The sequence below is a fragment of the Rhopalosiphum padi genome, chromosome 4 (genome assembly GCF_020882245.1).
Source record: "Rhopalosiphum padi isolate XX-2018 chromosome 4, ASM2088224v1, whole genome shotgun sequence".
In the NCBI taxonomy this organism is placed as follows: Eukaryota; Metazoa; Arthropoda; class Insecta; order Hemiptera; family Aphididae; genus Rhopalosiphum; species Rhopalosiphum padi.
The window spans coordinates 28917213-28937267 of NC_083600.1; the positions used below are offsets into that span (position 1 = coordinate 28917213).

General features: G+C 29.1%; 1 protein-coding gene across 2 annotated transcripts in view; it reads left to right on the forward strand.

The window, feature by feature from the left end:
* Positions 1-18159: 18159 nt before the first annotated feature.
* The window catches only part of LOC132930148 (fork head domain-containing protein FD4-like), a 41789-nt gene continuing 39893 nt past the window's right edge, over positions 18160-20055 (forward strand). Inside the window, exon 1 of one of the 2 annotated variants that reach the window (XM_060995847.1) lies at positions 18160-18987. In XM_060995847.1, the coding sequence (XP_060851830.1) occupies positions 18821-18987 (167 nt within the window). In that variant the 5' untranslated portion in view covers positions 18160-18820. The remainder of the gene's footprint in view (positions 18988-20055) is intronic. The other variant, XM_060995846.1, reaches the window with a different exon arrangement.

Genomic DNA, 20055 nt, shown 5'->3' on the forward strand with positions numbered 1-20055 from the left:
GTGGTATCATGGTTTAAAAATTAAAAGTATGTAATTGCAAGTTTTTATTAAAACACATGTACACAAATATAATTTAAAAACACTGTAACAAACAAGTAGATTCCGATAGGGTTAGGTGCTCTCGTAAATTAACGGGAATTCCCAGAGGTTCATGGGAACGTAATCGTTCTTCGAATACAAAAAAATGAAAACGTATAATTTTATGAGTATTTTTTTCTTTTACAATTATTTGTACTTGTACATTATAATTTAAATTAAATGATATTTTTAAAATATTATGCACTACCTAAAATATAATACGTAGAGCAACGGTATTTATGTCGAAATAAATATCAATCAGTAAATACAGTCAAGTATCTAAATGTAAGTCATCTCAATATTATATTATATTCATTTAACTATATTATTGTTTGAAATTAATTTGTCTCTTATACTATAACGTAGGTATTTAATTTTTATGATATTCAGTCACTAAATTACTATGTACCTAACTATTGTAACTGTATATATAACCACAGAATAACACTATGTCATTCTCTATAGTATACCCGCTGTGATAAGTACTACGCGGATAGTATAATTTACCTGCAGTTATAAATAATTCTAATACAGAGTAAAAGAAAACTGTTTTGGGGTAAAGCCGTATAATTTTATTCACTTCGACGTATCGTTGTAGCAGCGGTGTTACATTATTTTTTGTAAATGAATAAAAGCAATGCTATTAATAATATCACTCTAAAGGTTGTACATCGGTACTCAGTTCACATAAAATATCAAGATTTATCTGAAGATTTGACCTTATAATGATTTTATGTACGAGTGTTTATTTTTAACTATTTCATTGTTTCATATAAAGTGTAAATACACGTTAAAATGTATAATTGTATAAAATGTAAGTGTATTGATGATTTATACACAGTACATTGTGTACGATTTTTAAGCTTAATTAATTTAATATTTTAGTTTGACGTGTTGCATGTATTGTGATTTCGTGATTTAACAATATTATTGTCAATTTCTTTCCATTTGGCGTATCATTTATTGTATATTAATTTTCAAAATTATGTTAAATATGAATTCTATATACATATATTATATTATGTTCTATATTATATAAATTATTTCTCGACTTCACCTTGGAAAAAATGAACAAAGTATAAACAATTTTATGCGCATTGTATTTGAATTTTTATGTACCACAGTTCACTGGCTGCAGGGGCATACGTAAACTGCGCCCAAATGATCTTTTTTTTTGTAAACTGCGCCCGAAATTTTATCTACGTTAAAAAGGTATAGTGTAAACTGCGCCCGAATTTTTATCTATGTTAAAAAGGTATAGTGTAAACTGCGCCCGACTTATAAACTTATTAAATTTTGACTTATTAAGGCTTTATGTTTGACGATTGTGTACTTTTACAAGTATATTATAGAAATTTTATTTTCGTCAAGAAATACCAACACGTTATCGAATATCTACATTGCAGTAATACTAAAACTGACAACTGATGGTTATCACTACTTCCGGTATAGTTCTGCTAGTTACTGTACCTATCGTATTCATTTTAATCAGTAAAGTCACGATGGCTGAACAATTCATGTCGCAGCGCGAAAAATGCTTATATATATTTTTAATTCCTAATATGTTATAACAATATGGCGTTACCTATTATTTGTAATATTTAAAATTATTTTAATTTTTTTAATTATATCTCATTTTTTATTATTCATATTATAAATTTGTGACGAATTAAATATTTTACCTGTAATTTTACCCGGGCGCAGTTTACATGTCACCTTTTTACACTTGATAAAAACTCGGGCGCAGTTTACATGGGTGATTTTGTGTTTACCTGTATCTTGGGCGCAGTTTACAATCGCCGGGCTGCAGGTATCTATACCTACCTCACACTGAGGGCAAACCCGACTCAGATAGAAAATTATTCAATACAGCACTTAATGGTTTTTAAGTATAATAGGCTTAAGATGAGTACTAAAATCGGGTTCAGAATCATTTTTTCATTCATAAAAAACTGAACAACAATTTTAAACGACACCACAGATTTTTAAACAATCAGGTGAGTGGTTCTGTATTTTTTTTTTTTATTCTCTATAAAAACCGTTAACCATTAGTATATTCCTATTTCATTGCTAAATTTCCTGGAGGTCTATGGCATTATACTTAAAGCATTGGCGGAATATGCTCCGGCTATCTAACAGTGAAAACCACATTCAAATTCATTCAGTGGTTTAGAGGAGAAAAGTAACAACGATAATTTATAAACTATAAGTAGGTACTTCGAACCCGAGTGTGTTATATCGATGGACGTTGTAGCAAATATCGATTAATGTAATAAATAAGTAATAATCTTAAAATATAATTTTAGCCGAAGATAATCACCATTTTAATTATATTGAAATATAATTATAAAACGAAAAATATTGTTTTGCATGTAAATTGATTAAGAGTTAATATTTATAATATATAGGCAGGTTTATTTAAAACATAGGTACCTACTTCCTAGAACTTCAGTGCTGTAATATATTATTATTATCTATTAATTCATACGCAAAGTCACGATGTACTTCCTGACTGTAATCTAATATTTAGGATAAAATAATTGACAAACAGTATGACATTTCAGAAAGAGACTTATTTTTGTCGATTGGAGATGACCACCAAATTAAGTAATAAATATTGTTGTTTTTTCGCGTGAACAACGGCAACTAGTAAAAATAAAAATTTAATTTCTAAGACAGCGTAATTTCCCCACCCCCTCGATGTTATGTGGAATTCGCTCTGTTTATATAGATATATACAAAATATTATAGTATTTGTCGGTAAACTCGGTTGCGATTCCGACGACGGATTGTATCCTTCGCCACTCTATTATTTCCGCTCGGCGATTACCATCTCTACGAACAACTGGCAAATGCTGATGGATATTTACGATTACTATATTATATTATATAAATATATACGGATAATGTCGGCGAAATTTACCGCCACCGCTGTCGTCTTGCCCTGGTCGACGACCCATAATATCATTATTCATCATATTATATATACCTACATCATACACGCGGCTGAATCGATTATAATCAATTATACACATTCATGATAAACTGTTAGAACAATAATTATTATTGTTGTTTGTAGTGTTCAGGAGGCACGTATTACATTGTAAGCACCTACCTATAATTAAATAAATATTTTCGATGTGTGTGCGGTCGTGGCTATAATATATCTATTCCAATTAAAAATTTTCTTCTCGGAAACTGACGAAAGGAAGCTATAAACTGTTGCGCCGCACGATAATAATTAATCTCCATTTAAAGGCTCTATTATAATAGTAATTACATAGTAGTGTCTTCCTATGTGTAATATTATATAGGTAACTAAATACATATAAATACCTATAATATAAGACGCTCGATTGTATCCATCGCCATCATACACGCGCTATATCGTACAATTATATACATATACTGCAGTAGTGTTATTTTTTTGTTTATGTGCATCATTTTTTGTTATATAACACATTCGATATTATGAAACGTTATTTTTACCTAACCAATATTTGTTCATAATACCATAAAAGCATTTGTATTTATGTACCTATTTTATTATTTTGTAAAAATCCATATAATATTCAATTTATATAGGTACTCCACGCCTGCTGTACGTTGCGTTATTTTAATATTTAACTCGTATGTTACATATTTTATAGTAATAAAAATAATTTTTAGAAATTTATAGGTAAGTAGCTCAGTAGCCAAGATTAATAAAAATAAGGGGACAATAAACAATCTTATACAAATTAAATTTATATTGTTTTCACTATATAGAGATAATTCGTATAGGTATACTTATTATATGACCCGGTATAATATTAAATGTATCCTAATAGGTACTCAAATAATGAATAAAATATTTAACGACTTTGTGATATTTATAATAATTTATTGCAAACAATTTATATCTTAAATATTCCTAATAAGATATATTTATAAATTATAATATTATATTATTGTTGCGTTAAAGTCCAATGTTAAACTTTCATCTCTCTATGCGATTTTGACGCAGTAAATATTTTTTTTACATTGTCTTATTCTAATTTGTTTTTATATTTATAGAAGCTAAGGTCAAGCTATTCAATCTTTGTTCATTCATTGTAGTTCTTAAATATATTTTTCACGAGTGAACAATCATCGTACAGCAGTAGTATAAATTATCGTACATCATATCATACGTCCAAATTGGAAAATTTGCACTGTCTCTGTCGGTATGAACAGTAGCTTACGTTTGAAACTTTACTACCGCGGCATATCATACATGATGTATTTATAATATCGTAGGTACTCAGTAGATATCTGATGCTGAAGTCATAAATGTATTTTTATGGATGTACTATTTTAAAATCAATAATAAAAAAAGTACGACCGATGGTAGACCCTCTGGCTACTCCACTGAATATACTTGTTATATCTATATTGCTATTATAATTTATATTATAGCCGTTAAGTTTAATATTATGATTCATAACTGCTGTTATAAAAATATAATTAATAACACACCATAATACAATACTATTATTGTATTGTATGTAGATCTCGAAAGAAGAACAGAATTTTTACTCGGCTGCACCGACGGGCATTTGATTCATATTCTATAGCTGGACTGTAAGCGAGTCGTTCATCTATCGTAAAATGCACCTATTCAATATACTGTAATATATGTATAATTAAATAATATTATATAGGTATAGGTTAGGCATCTTTATAGTCTGTAAATGAGAATCAACGCTTAACGTACACATTAATACACATGTATAGTAACAGTAATACCTACCGCTAATTTGTTATTTTATATTATCGCAATTAAGTTTCTCCTAATTATTTTAATTAGACATATAATCGTTTTTTATCAGTATATGCCAGTATAGGTACCTACCTAAATGTAGGTACCATATCGGAAGTTCCTATATATTCATAGAACGGAATAAACGAGATATAGGTATTTCCGTGGAATACATAGATATATACCAGAATACTGTATATTATATGAAAAACTATTGTTTTATCGTAAGTACTTAATGTAATTCTTTTTTAAATTATTATTATCCACTTATCAATAGTGAACGTGTACAAGAGTCAAGTCGTATGCCACACGTGTGTATACATACAGGGGTGGCAAACTTGCGGGGTTGCTGTTCGTGTCTTATTTATAAGATAAACATTTTTCATCCACACGGTGCTGGACTGCTCTCCTGAGAACACTAAGAGCTTCAACAATTTCTTTGCTTGTTCGATGTGCCAGGGGTGCCTCGCTGTTTTCTTCTTCATCGTGCAGTATTGGCCTGTTCATTTTGTCGAGGATTCATTATCGCATTACAAATATATTCTTCAGTTTGAATCTTTGCAACATTGAGGTATGTGAGTCCCCATTAATCCAGTCGTCATACACTACGTCTGAGAGATCGACTGGTGTTTTTCAGGCACACTGTATGTTCGTTCGTGTTCGTCATCTGTGACAAAAACAATAGTTATCGCCGGATAACCGGTTTATATGTCAACTGCTCTTAGCCTATAATTGTTTAAAATAACCGATATGTGATGTTTCAACGATCTGATTTATTTTCAATGTTTTAATATATACGGCCGGACCGTACCAGGACATTTTGTTTCAATAACGCGATTGTATCAATTAACCGCGTGTTTGAAATAAGCGGCTTCTATAATATAGGTACCTATATAAAATGTATTTATAACCATTTTGGCTCTTGGTATCATTGTATTTAGCCATTTTTATGTAGCTCGCGAACATATTCGTGTTGGCTATTCCTGATATGTAATAATATAGTTCGATAATCGTGCAGTACTAGATATAATTTCTCCATGGTTGTAACTTATAAATATAATACGACATATCTAAAATAAATTTGGATTTTTCTAACATAGGTACCTATATAATTACACATATTGAAAAGAAAAATCATTGAAGTACGTGTTTGATGTATCGAATATTATTAAATATTTCCATTGGTTATTCGGAAATTTTTATGTTATTCAAAATTACATACATACCTAATAGGTGTAGCATGTTGCATGTAATACAGAACAGTGAGTCGCGGGGGATGAGATATATTAGTAGGAATTTACCGTATAGTAACAGCGCGTTGTGGTTGAAACTTATCAATATATTATACAAAATATTTAGAAAGTTTAAAATCGTTCTATATACTGTAAGGAATACGTATCCAAACTTTCTAAAAACACCCTATTTAATATTTATACATAATTACCTGAATACTATACCTATATAATATCTAATTATTGGTAATAATTCGCTTATAGCGAGTTAATGTACCAATAACGGTTGGTAATTGGTATATACTTGAAATAACCAACTTAATAGCCGCGAACTAGCTACGATTTATATATTTGATTGATATATTATTATTAGAAAAACGAGACCGGTAAATATAGGTAATGGCCATTTATTTTTCTCAGATAATTAGCAACAAATTGAAAACTTTATTCGTTTAACAAAATCAAATCGATAAATCTCGCAATGCTGCGATAAAGAAAATATGATTTCTACGTCTAATATATTTATTTTATATGTTTTTGGATTTCCAACACAGATAGAAAAATAGCATTTGTGATGGGCGTATATTAAATACACAGGTATATACAGATAGGTACACAATTTTTTAGTATTCTAGAAATACTGCTTGCGATGATCAAATTCAATAGGTTTCTTTTTTTCTCGAATTAAAGCGTCCAAATAGTGGTAAAACGTTATTTTCTTAGTTATATATACACCACGTAAATTATCGACGTTTGTCAATGGAATATAATACCACGACGTGTATTATAAAAAAAGTATAAAGGAGAGGAAAAACGGTTTTCTCCACCGCGGTGGACCACTGCGAAATTGGTGTCGTTTGTGTTCTTTGACCCATAGAACGGAAAAATTTCCATTATATCTGAAAGCGCAGAACACAAATCAACTGTGTAAAAAAATAAGTATTTTTTATTATTGTTATTAATAATATCATTATGCTTTTTACATAGATCCGCGGCAGTTGTGCCCATAAACACCGTGACAAATCAACGCGAGCGCGAAAAAAAAATACAATAATATAAATACCTATCTATTATAATATATAGTATTGTGTTTTATTTTATTTTTTTTTCCATCACGTTGATCTGTTCCTTTGCTATACAAATTGTTTTATTTTTATACATTATTTTTTTTTTTTTTTTATCTTTCCCCTTTTGGTGTAGTCACTTACCTATATACAGTACGCGCGCGTTCTTCGCACGGTTTTTTGAGTTTTGACGCACGACCCGCGCTTTAGATCCGATCATAATTGGCTCGTGCTGACTGGGCATTTTACACGACCGGCATCAATTATTATCAATAATATAGGTGGGTACACCGCCACCGCCATAGTAATAGTATCTTTATACATACATACCTATGTATCTACTATTATTATTCACTCACCATACCCATTACGCGTATTACTGTATATATATATATATTATTACTGATTGGGAATCTGGAAGAATCGTATAAACGCTCGTGATTTGTCGAATCGTGCATGCCCAAGATAATATATGTATTATAATAATAATATCTATTCGATGTGCTACAGCGTATAGGTTACTTACATTATTGCAGCTCGACATCATATATGTACTTATGTGTGTGTGTATGTGTGTGTGTGTGTGTGTGTAGTGTATATATAATATATACTTTCAACCATTATATTACATATATATATATATTGTTATTATTATTATTATTCGAAACATCGTAAGCTGCAGTATTCGCTCGTGTCAGCATACGGTAACATAATCGTTTTAGATATTTGCGGCCTATTATTACTATTATCATATACATATATACTTATTTATATTTTAATATATTTTTATTTTTTCCTATTGGACAATAATATACACACAGCAGCGATAGCGATACCGATTGGTATACAATAGCCGTATATATAACAGACTAACAGAGCAGCGAACGGAGAAATCTACGTCTGTCCCTACATATAACCATATAATATGATATGATATAGGTACCTACCTATACATATGCATATAATATATATTATATATATGTATAAATATAATATTACATATACTATTTATTATTATAATATTATATATACGGTTGTAACGGCAAACAACGATCATTGTATATAGATACATATATTATTTATTATATATTACTGTATATATATACAGTATACTGTACATTACATATATATTATGTAGAATATCAAAGAGGCACGTGCAAAAATGTCTGTTTTGTATATTATAATATTATTTTTTTTGCACTTGATATCCGTGATAAAAAAAAAAAAAAAAATAAGACAAGTTGAATTTGAACAGTACATTTGTACTTTGATTTTATGCGCAATGTCGCTGTATAGTAAATGTATATATAGGTACTGCCGCTTTACGTTCAGTTATGTAGTTGAAAAAACTTCACAAACTATAAATATGAATAGTTTTTTTTTATTCTATACCTATATTACTATTATTACCTACCGGCAACCTTACACAAAATTATGAAGTAATTAATATTATAACTTATAAACTAATTTAAATAATACAGTATAAGTTCCATAATTTAATGTAATCAATGACTTTTAAGATCGACCATTTACTCGAATCAAAAGATGAAATATTATATTATGATTTTGTCTGCACTGTTAAATTAAACATATTCTAACCGTATTGTATTCTGAACAATTGAATCACTTTTAAGAACAATTTAAACAGTAAAAATCCGAACTGACTATAGCTATATAGTATTAAGTTTTTTAATTTTTTTTATATGTAACGATATGAGTTTTGTTATAATAATGTACTATATTAAATTATTATTTAATAAATAATAAATAAACCACTATATCTGCAGCATCGTCGAATCAATAAAAATCACCGAAGATAAAAACTAATAATATATTTTGTATGTACAATAGGTACATGCCACAATATATTATATTATACATTTTAAAGATTTAGTATACGAGTAAATAGGTATTATAATAGCCAATTGGTGTATAGAATTTATTGTTCATCAATTATTTTTTTTGAGTTGCAATCAGTGTTGCGTGGACTGCGGTGTCTGATGGTAATATATAAATCTAAATATTATGAACTATACTATAAAATATATTACCTATTACCTATTATAATATTACCAAATATTATTAGACCGGTCACCGGTGTACTGTGCAGTAACACAAATGTAATGCTATTTATTTTACATTTTTATCTCATACAGTCATATGATGAGAGTAAAGTACTGCCTAATAATATTCAACTCAACGGAAGACATTAGTAATAATTTGTTATAATATATTTTGTGGACCACCCTAGCTGCAACAGTCCATCTAACTGTTGAGCAAGCGATGATTGATCCGTCTACTTAGCTGAGATGTTATAATATGTTTGATTAATTGTGCCCATAATCCATTAACCTTATACTACATATATATATATATATTTATATACCATCCCAGGTGCAGAACTTGAGCCATTAGAGGTAATCGGGTGAAAAACAAAAGTGTTATCATGCAATTAATACAAAATGACAGCCGTAAATCTGAATCACACATTTAGTAAGTATACTAAGCATGGTAATGATAAATAATAACCTAACATATCCAGTGCATCGGGTTGTTGTGCACGCTAAGTAAAAATAAATTATTATGTAACCACACTTTATGGGTGGCAACAGTGGTACTTATATAACATATATACACACATTAAACATGAATATTGACTGTTATCGGTTTTCGTATAAGTGATCAAAAATTCGTTATTGCTGGCACACTTTACTAGCTGGCTCATTGAAATATTAACTATACGTAACTATATGTAAGCATATGTAGGTACACGTAGTTGCATCGATACATCGATGTATATATTACCGTATATTATTGACGTGTGGTGAAGTATTTTTATCATCTGTATAATGAAATGTATAAACATAATATACTTCTGGTATTTAACTAACTAGGTATACTAATAATTATTTATTTAATTCGTTATTTTTAAAACAAAAGTTAATGGTATTTTATTTTGAAAAACTTGATTCTGTACACATTATACGAGCTTTTATATAGGAATTTGGCCATAATGAATTTTTTTTACGTAATTAATAATTTGCTATGCCGCTACAGAACACACGAAGAATTACTTCAAAAATGGCTGTCATATCAAAAAGAACAAAAAAAAAAATGATACATTTTCCAATATTAAATTATACATAATTATCAGCTTCAACAATTATAAGTATACGTTGTTATCAAATGAAATGTAAAAATAGTCAAAAACATAATTATTTATAAAGATTGCGAAAGATTGCGATTCTATATAAGTTGCAAACTATAAGATCTACGTTTAGAATTCTATGTAATACGCAATTACCTATACATATTATATACATGAATAAAAAACCATTTTTTAATAATTACAATGGAAGTTATATACACAAAAGAGGAAAACACAATTATTGATTTTTAATAAAATATTCTTTTGCTCTCGAGATCAATATGGCAGAATTCATTGGCGATATTTATGACCCAATACCTACAGTATAGTGAATGTTGACTCCAAAGTATAGATATATGTATATGCGCTCATTTACCATAAGGTATTATAGTGTTACACGTTTATGCGGAGATTAAATATTAAAAAAAGGTTTACTCTTAACTTATTAATGAATTCTATTTTATTTAGGATTTTAAAATTTCATAAAATTTATTTTCTTGAAATATTTCATTTCAATGAAAAATAAAATAAAAATTGTTATATCTTAAAGTTTATAATCACATCAACTTGCAAGTGAATATTTTTAGAAGTTGGTTTATTGTGTGAAATAAAGAAAATATTTATACCTAATAATAATAATAACCAATAAGGATCCAATTAATAATACAAGTGATAAATTCTAGGGCTTGGAAGTTGTTGTATTTACTTTTTTTTTTGGACTATTTGATTTATTGCTTAGTGAGCTAAAAATCTTTTCCCGGACACTACTATATTTCGAAAAGGGTGAAATGTTCAATTTTGAAATATTTCAAATTTAAAACCCTAATTTTAATTAAAATTAGCTCAATATATTTATAAATATTTTAATAACTATTTGTATAATATAAATATTTGTTAAACGATAAAACTATATAATCAAAATAAAATTAATTTTATTAAATTTTGTTCGATATTTTCTAAAAAAACTTTTTTTATACGTTTTTAATATTAGTGCTGCTTAATTTTTATCGAATTTTATCTATTCCCAAACAAAACAAAAAAAAACATAAAAAGTGCACTAAAAATGTCAAAAAATGCAAAATAAAAGTTACATTTTTAAATTCTTTGATGGTATATAAAATTAACTTTGTGCTTAGAAATCAAAGAAAAGAAAACACAAAGAATGCACTTTGCATTTAAATTAGTTCCCTAATTATTATACTTGCATAGACAACTACTGGAATATGATGAGTCTGCTTTTGTAGTCTACATAAACATTTTATAACACAATGCATCATATTCAAATAAAATGATTTAGAATTATTTTATATTAGTTTTACGTATTTTTATAATTTTAAATATTGTTATAAGTAATATTGTTAAATATACGCCAGAACTTAACGTCAAAACGCCAGGACGATTTTACGTAAATCATTCATTTGTGTAATAAATGTGTCCCAGTGTTCGGATGATGCAGATTAAAATCGAAAAACCAAATAATTGTTATAATTATATAATGAAGTTGTGTAGATGAAAATATATAGTAAGTATTTTTTCAATAATTTTTATAATTCCATCTATATATTACATAGTAACGCTGCGTACGCTTTTGAACATAAAACTATATTTATTTAAATACAATTTGCTTTTCAAAAGTGCACATTAAAAATGTATTATAATAACAGTTATTTTGATGGTCATAAAGTTCATATCGATCTCGGGTCGTATAATCACAAAGGATTGTCATAAATCTCTATGGCAATATAATATTAAAATGTGTGCGACTTTTATGGCTGCATACAATTTAATTGCAGTGATTTTATTATTTATAGTATAATAACAATGGCAACAGACAAAGGTTGTTGTAATTTTATGAATATCATATAATCTATTTTAATTTTGGGTGATTATGTTAGGTATATTAGGATATTATAGGCATGGAGTGCAGTAGTAGATTTAGCGAAAAAAATGGAAAACTGTTGTCACCCGAACTCTCTCAGGAAAGGGCTCCCGTGGCCCAGACTCCACATGAAACAATAATAATTAATAAGAATACAAAAACAGGGACACACAGCCAATTATCTGCTCCCGGGCATCTGTATATATATATAGACGACTATAATTCGGACTCCAGTGTGGATAATTATTTAGATTAGTATAGCCGTATATAGTTGTTAGGCACTATTATATATATATATATATATATACATATACCTGTTATATTATGATTTATAATAACTACGTTTATTATATATAAGGTATATACATAGTGACAAACCGATCTCGGTTGGTTTTGACTACCGTCCGACGCGTGTGGTAAACCTTAGCTGTCGGCATACCGTAGTAATTAATAATAACATATACAGAATCACATTATAATACGCGAGTTAGTACACCTGTATAAAAGCAACGCGAGCACCTCATCAGCGGCCGGTCGGTCTCGTATTGAGATTTAAGATCGGTCGGTGGCGGCCGAAGAAGAACCAAAACGTAATTACGAAACCAATTATTTCCCAAACATTGTGTCTCCTAGCAGTGCCAGCTGTATATAAGCAGCGTTATATCTATATGCCTATTGAGATTTTGGATTTCAGATGACGACGGCGACGTCGTGAATGAATGATTATTGACAATTCGTCTGCTCGCGCGTCTTGGGAGGCCGTCTCATCAATCCGAATAGGTGGGTACAAGACAACCATCACGTCGTATACGCGTTTTATATTATTATTATTATTGTTATATTGTTAACACCTTTACGTCGTCTATATATATATATACATACGAGACGGTCAGACCACCGCCACACGGACGTTATTGTCTTTGCTCGTTATTATTATTATTATAGCTTTCGGCTTCTTGTACGGTAGTGCGGCGCGGCGGCGGCCGTTTCTCAAAAATGTCATTATTATTATTAGTAGTAGTACCTACTACTATATTGTTATTGTTATTGCACGCTATTAGTGTTAGGTTTTTTAAAAATTTATCTCTGTCTCTCTCTCCCCACGCGCACATTAAGCCACATTCGTACATTACATTATTATTATCATCGTTCACTTTCCACTCGAGGAGGTACACTATGCTGCTGTGTGTACCTATAGTGTTTTAAAATTCTATATACATATGTAAGTACTCAGGTAGCCACACACAACCGTACATAACTACGCTACACCGCCTTATATGTGACATAGGTAAATAGGTGTACTGCACATAACATATAACATGTAGTCCGCCTTCACCTATCATTTTGTCACTCTATATTATAATTATGGATACAACCTGACCGGATGTGGTCGCAGCAGCGCAGCTGCTGTTGTACAGATGTATTTACAGCTTATGGTCACACGTTTTTTTGCGGTGCAGTGTTTATAATATTGTATATTAATCACTTAGGTTTTTAAGTAGGTATGTACCGTCGGCAATCGCCATCATAAGTGACCACCGCCGCCGCCGCCTCCAAGTGAGCGACCAATACTGTATGAGGCGTGTCGTATGGTAATAAAACAATATGATTGTACGCGAATGTATAGTAATAATATTATACAATATAAATATTAATATATTATATTATATTATTTTCTCTAATACTTAAGAACAAGCAAACACAACGACGAATGTCTTGATAGAAATATTGACTTTAACGCAAAAATACATGATTATCGGATAATTATTGGTCACAAACTAGCTAGTAATATATAACATTATTCAACGTATAGGAAGCTAATCCAGCATAATAAATAATAATACATAATATATATATTAAATATATTATAATACTATGATATAATTCAGTTCGATCAATTTATTTTGCCTATACCCATATACCAATTTTCATATTCTCATTCGGGTACTTGAAATAGTGCTTTTATGTGTCAGTGATGTCAAGTGCATATAGGTAATAGCAGTGGTGTTCCCATGAATTTTTTTGAGAGTATACTATATCATCAAATACGCATGTATTATGGATTTATGGGTATACGCAGTTACCCATAATATTGAAAAAAAATCTTGAGAGTATACGGCGTATATGTAGTATACCCTATGGGAACACCCCTGGGTAATAGATATTTAAGTTTGCTTAACTTAACTTTATTCCAATTATTTTAAAAATGACAGTATACGTACCAGCTATCATTAAAAAGTAAATTCTAACAACAATAAGGTATGTCATATTATAATATAATAGTTCTATAATGTTAAATAAGTAAAGTTATTACAAATTATATATTATAGCTACTGCAGCGTATAAAAACTATCATAGCTGTTTATTCAAAATTACCTATACTAAACATATTATTATTGGATATACTTGCATAATACATATAACATACGTAATATACCTATATGAATTACTAGTTATCCCCATGTACTTTGTTGCCTGTACAAAATGTATCCGTGTTAAATTTGGTTGCATAATGCTAAAATTTAGCGTAACAGCTTAGGTGTGGATAAATATAATATTTTTGGATTTTTGATTTTGTGTATTGATGCTATTTCCGACATATCAACTTTACATAATTGTCATGCTGTTGCTTCTTTTTTTTTGAACATTTATCAGCTGTATTTTTTTACCTATTTTTTTTTTTGTTGAGCTACCCAAATTTGATTTCCTTTTCATTCTTTTTCAAAACCCACCAACTCATAAAGTGTCAATAGCGGGAACCTGCAAAAACAACGAAAAAGTTTGGTACTATTTTACTACATTGACTATATTTTAAAATACAAATTTCTAATAATAACTAATGATTGGTAACATCATCGATGAAAAAATAATTAACTCAATGTGTGTGATAATTTATTTAAAAACCTAATAACTCGATTTTTTATTAACTTATAGAATTAGAAATAGGCTTAAAACCTATGTACAATATAATAAGGTATAACAGATAGAACTGACTTTTGGAATAACTTTTGATCTAATTAATATTTTTTTTTTTTTTTTTTTGATTTTGATGATAAAAAGATATATATAAGTCAAGTAATTTATTTTTAGAATTTTTTAAAATATTAATATTTTTTGATTAAATTAATTTGGAACGTAATAATTTTTTTTTAAATATGATTTTTAAGAATTTGCTGACATGAGTATATATTTCTTAAATTATTTACTCATCAAATAATATAAAAAATTTTTGTCATACGATTAAGTAGCAAATATTTTTTGTTTATCTTAAACTTAAAAAAAATTAAGATAATTGGATTAGTAATCTCAAAAAACATGCGTGACAAAGATTTCCATTTTCACATCTATATAATATATAAATAGATAGATAATACAACATAAATAGAAATATATTTGTAAATTTGTAATATCAATTATCATCATCAATAAATATGAATAATAATGATTATATATGTGTTTGTTTTATTAGTATTCGATAATTTCGGAAATAAAAAAATGCTGTCGAAATGTTATAGGTATATATGTTCACATTTTAGGTTTGATTGTTAGTTTATTGCAGTATTACTATATCGTTGATTTTTTGAATCTACGTCAGATTATCTATGTGATCAATTTTGACTTACATTTTATCGAATCACGAAAATCGAGTATATTTTTTATATTTATGGTTACCATTTATTAAAGTTACAAAAAAAATTAAAACAGGTTAGATTTATAATATTAATGGTAACCTGCAGATGTAAAAATAAACAAAATAGAAAATAAGAGAATTTTTGTATATAATCTTTATAAGTACTTGTATTATATATAATACAAGACTTTGTCATCACATCCTTACTGACAAAGGATTAATATGTAAATCCTATGAATTATAATAGGTATAGAAACTATGAATTTTAATAGAAACTCTTCATTTCATAATATAAATAGGTACACATTACACTCTATAAGAAAATAGGACATATTTATGCAAAATTCACAGTTAAAAGGATGCTCACTAGGGGTTTGTAATAAACTTACAAAAAACGGTTATTAATTTATTTATTATATAGAGTTGCTATTGGCAAATACAAAAAATAAAATATTTGTTACAGTTGAAAACATTTCAAAGTTCAAATGTATAATAGATAGTATAATATATTATGCAAATTATTTAAACGATTAACATAATATTTATAGAAGTATTCAAGTATTATATATAAATAGTATTTATGTACTGTATAATATATAAGGTAATACACATCATCGGTTATTCGGTTCATTACTCATGGCTACAAATTCGACACGCCCTGGCATAAATATATTATTATATAAATAAGGTAAGTCCACTGATTACAAATTATATATTATAAGAATAAAATATTATGTATAGTACACCATAGTATACCACACTATAATAAGTGCAAAATAAGTAGGTATACCTAAATAAATTCATAAATATTACATGCATGATATATATATATATATTATATAATCTGATATTATACTTACTCTTTGCAGGTAGGTATTATAATAATATTAGATATATACTTATATACCTATAGACTATATAATATATATAAATATATTTATGGAATTTACCGGCTTATCACCACAATAATTAGAAATATATACTTACTAGTTATTGAAATAATGTAATTTATATGTCGCATATGTTATATATATTTAAGTATATTTTTTATTATTGATATTCAGCATAAATTATTACTAAAGTTATTAATATAATAATTATTGAAAATGGTTAAATTGAGTTTTATCTTCATATTATGTAGATCAAATTTAGAAAAGTAAAAATAGATTGGCGAACATTTGGTAGTGAATTAGCTATTATATGATATGATGTTTGGGTATCATTATGTTAAAACAAATGTTAATAGGTTTCGTCTTCGATACAGTCAGAATTTGAAATCTAACTATATACAGTTAGAATATTTTTAAAAAATACGTTTTATTTATAATCTGGTGAACATCAGTGGTGTAAATAGGATAAAATATGGTCAGGAAGGCTCAAGCCCCCAGATAATCTTTTTAAAAATGATTTCATATATATATGTATAAATATTGTAATTTGTAACATACTTTGTAAAAATATTATCTTAATAAATTAATGCATTTATTTTGTTAAAAGAAAATCAAAACAAAATAATTTAATATTATAGAATACATTTTTATAATAAATTAAGATATTTAATGCAATTATTGTATATACGTCATCGTCTCATTGTTTTTTTTAAATATTAAATACATTTTCACTATTGATACTATAATGTCATTGTCAAAATACTTAAACTGTCGAACTTATCTTGATTCGTACAAATACACATAATAATTTGCATTGTGGAATATGATTTTTCGCGAGTTGCTATTATGTATACTTACTAAAAGGGTAATTTCTATATCAATTTAATCTTATAGCTATAAACATATATTTATCCAAAGAAAATAAAGCAAACTAAACAAATTAAAACCAATAACGTAAACTTCTCTTTGAATTCGCCACAAAAAATAAATAAATTTCCCGTCTGCGGGCTGGATAAAGTTCATCAATGTACCACGTGAGTACCTAAAATACCTATTATTACCTATATACCTATACAAAATGCATATAGAAATATTATAATATATTGTATATCTATTTATTTAGGTTTACGCGGCGCGTATCAACGGCATAGTACACCTAATACCGGGTAAACTATTATACATTACCTACATACATTCAACATCAATATACGTGTATTATATTGTTGGTATATATAATATGGTTACAATAAATATTCGAACATTTGGCGAAACCGCATATAAATCCGGGCGGCGGCGGTGGCTTGCTCTCGCTCAGCGTGCCAAATGTGGGCGTGTACATCGTATTACAAAATGGCGTACAGGTGGCCAACGGGAAGCCAAACGTCAGACCGCCCACGGTGGGGGGCGTCGTTTTGGATAGCGGTGACGATGACGATGACTGCGGCGGCGGCGGCGACGTCTGCGGGCTCGGCACCGGCATAAACCGGTCAGTGTCGATCGCACGCCGTCGTAACCGCCGCCACCGCGTGACTTTTTAGGAATTTCGCCGCGATGTTCCGTATCGCTATTTTTTTTTCTCGTTAACACGCCGCGTGGATTCTCGTGGTATACACTCAACAGGGGTAGTCTTCTAAAGAATCACACACACATACACACACACACATATATTTGATCTACGTACACCGGTTCCTATTATATCCATACCTAATATTTATATTGTATGCTTTTAGACAATATTATGATGTCGCGTTATATAAGTTTATCCGACTGCGATGATTTACAACGATTATATCATTAGGTATATACCGGGTATACCAATAGGTTAGGTACGCGATAAACCTATAAATATAATATATTGTATACGACGCGACGAGTGCGCGACCGACCCGAATCGAACCTGCAGTAGTTGAACAAATCTGTACCTATCTAATATTACACATGTGTATGTGCACCGCATTTATTGATATATTGTATTAGTGAATTTATTATTATGCGGCCGCCGCCGCCGCCGCCAGCGTCATCGGCGATTGCGACGACTGCGACTCCGGACTGCAGCGACGATCGTAACCCGCAGCATTTGAACACGGCGACCGCGACGACGATGGTCACGTGATTAGGATGCCGCGGCCGTGCAGAGAGACATACGGCGACCAAAAGCCGCCGTACAGTTACATATCGCTGACGGCCATGGCCATATGGAGCGCTCCCGAGAAGAAGCTACCGTTGTCCGACATCTACAAGTTCATCAGCGACCGGTTCCCCTACTACCGGAAAAACACTCAAAGGTCAGTTATCCCCTGCGCAAATTACTATCAAATATACACTATAAACTGTAGGTATATTATATAGTTATATAGTATATTAAGTATATACTGCGTATAACTGTACATACCAACACTGTACGCGCACCTGTGTATTTTGTATGACCAATATAAAGACATCCGTCGTAGATTTATTATTTTGGACACAATATATTAATCAAGTACCTACCCGTATTATATTAAATAATATAATATATACCCACACTTATGTATACGTTATGATTTATTCACCACGACCATATTGTATATATAGACTATATATACCTGTCCATATACCTACGACTATAATAATACTCGTCAAAATAGACGCCAAAGTCATATAGGTGTTCAAACTGTAATCGATTTATTATTGGTGGGTCATCCAATGTATTTCTATGTTTAACCTCTCCCCACCTCTAAAAAGAATGTAGCCCTAATTATATGCACCACTGATCATTGTTTCGATTTGTTTACGAAAAATATAGTAATAATAATAAGCTATATAGGTACTTAGGTGTATATATATAGGTATATATAAATATACAAATCATCGTTTCATCGGCGTATAAAATATCTGAAATAAATGTAATACTTCACAATATTAACACCATTGTGTTAGTGTACAAATCCGCGAGAGGCACCCAATATTATATATTATGCTATATACCTATGTGTAACAGATTAGTTAAACACTTTTTTAAATTTTCATCATATACATACGATACAATCTCACATATTTGTATAGGTGTATTATTACATCCATTTGTTTTATTTTTTGAGTAGTTGTAATACTTTGGTAGTAAATAAATATATATATATATGCGTATTTTTGTATTAGTAATAAGCTGAACTTTTGAATATTTAAGTAGGAAATCGTTTATTTAAATCTTAATAATAAACACATCTATAAAAAATAAAAAATAAAATTAGATAGGTATAGATTATAATAGCGAATTTATATTATATCATAATAGTTAATAATATTTTAAAACGAATGTAGGTATATTACATTTATATATATTTACATTAACTCTTTAATGCATAATTTATGTG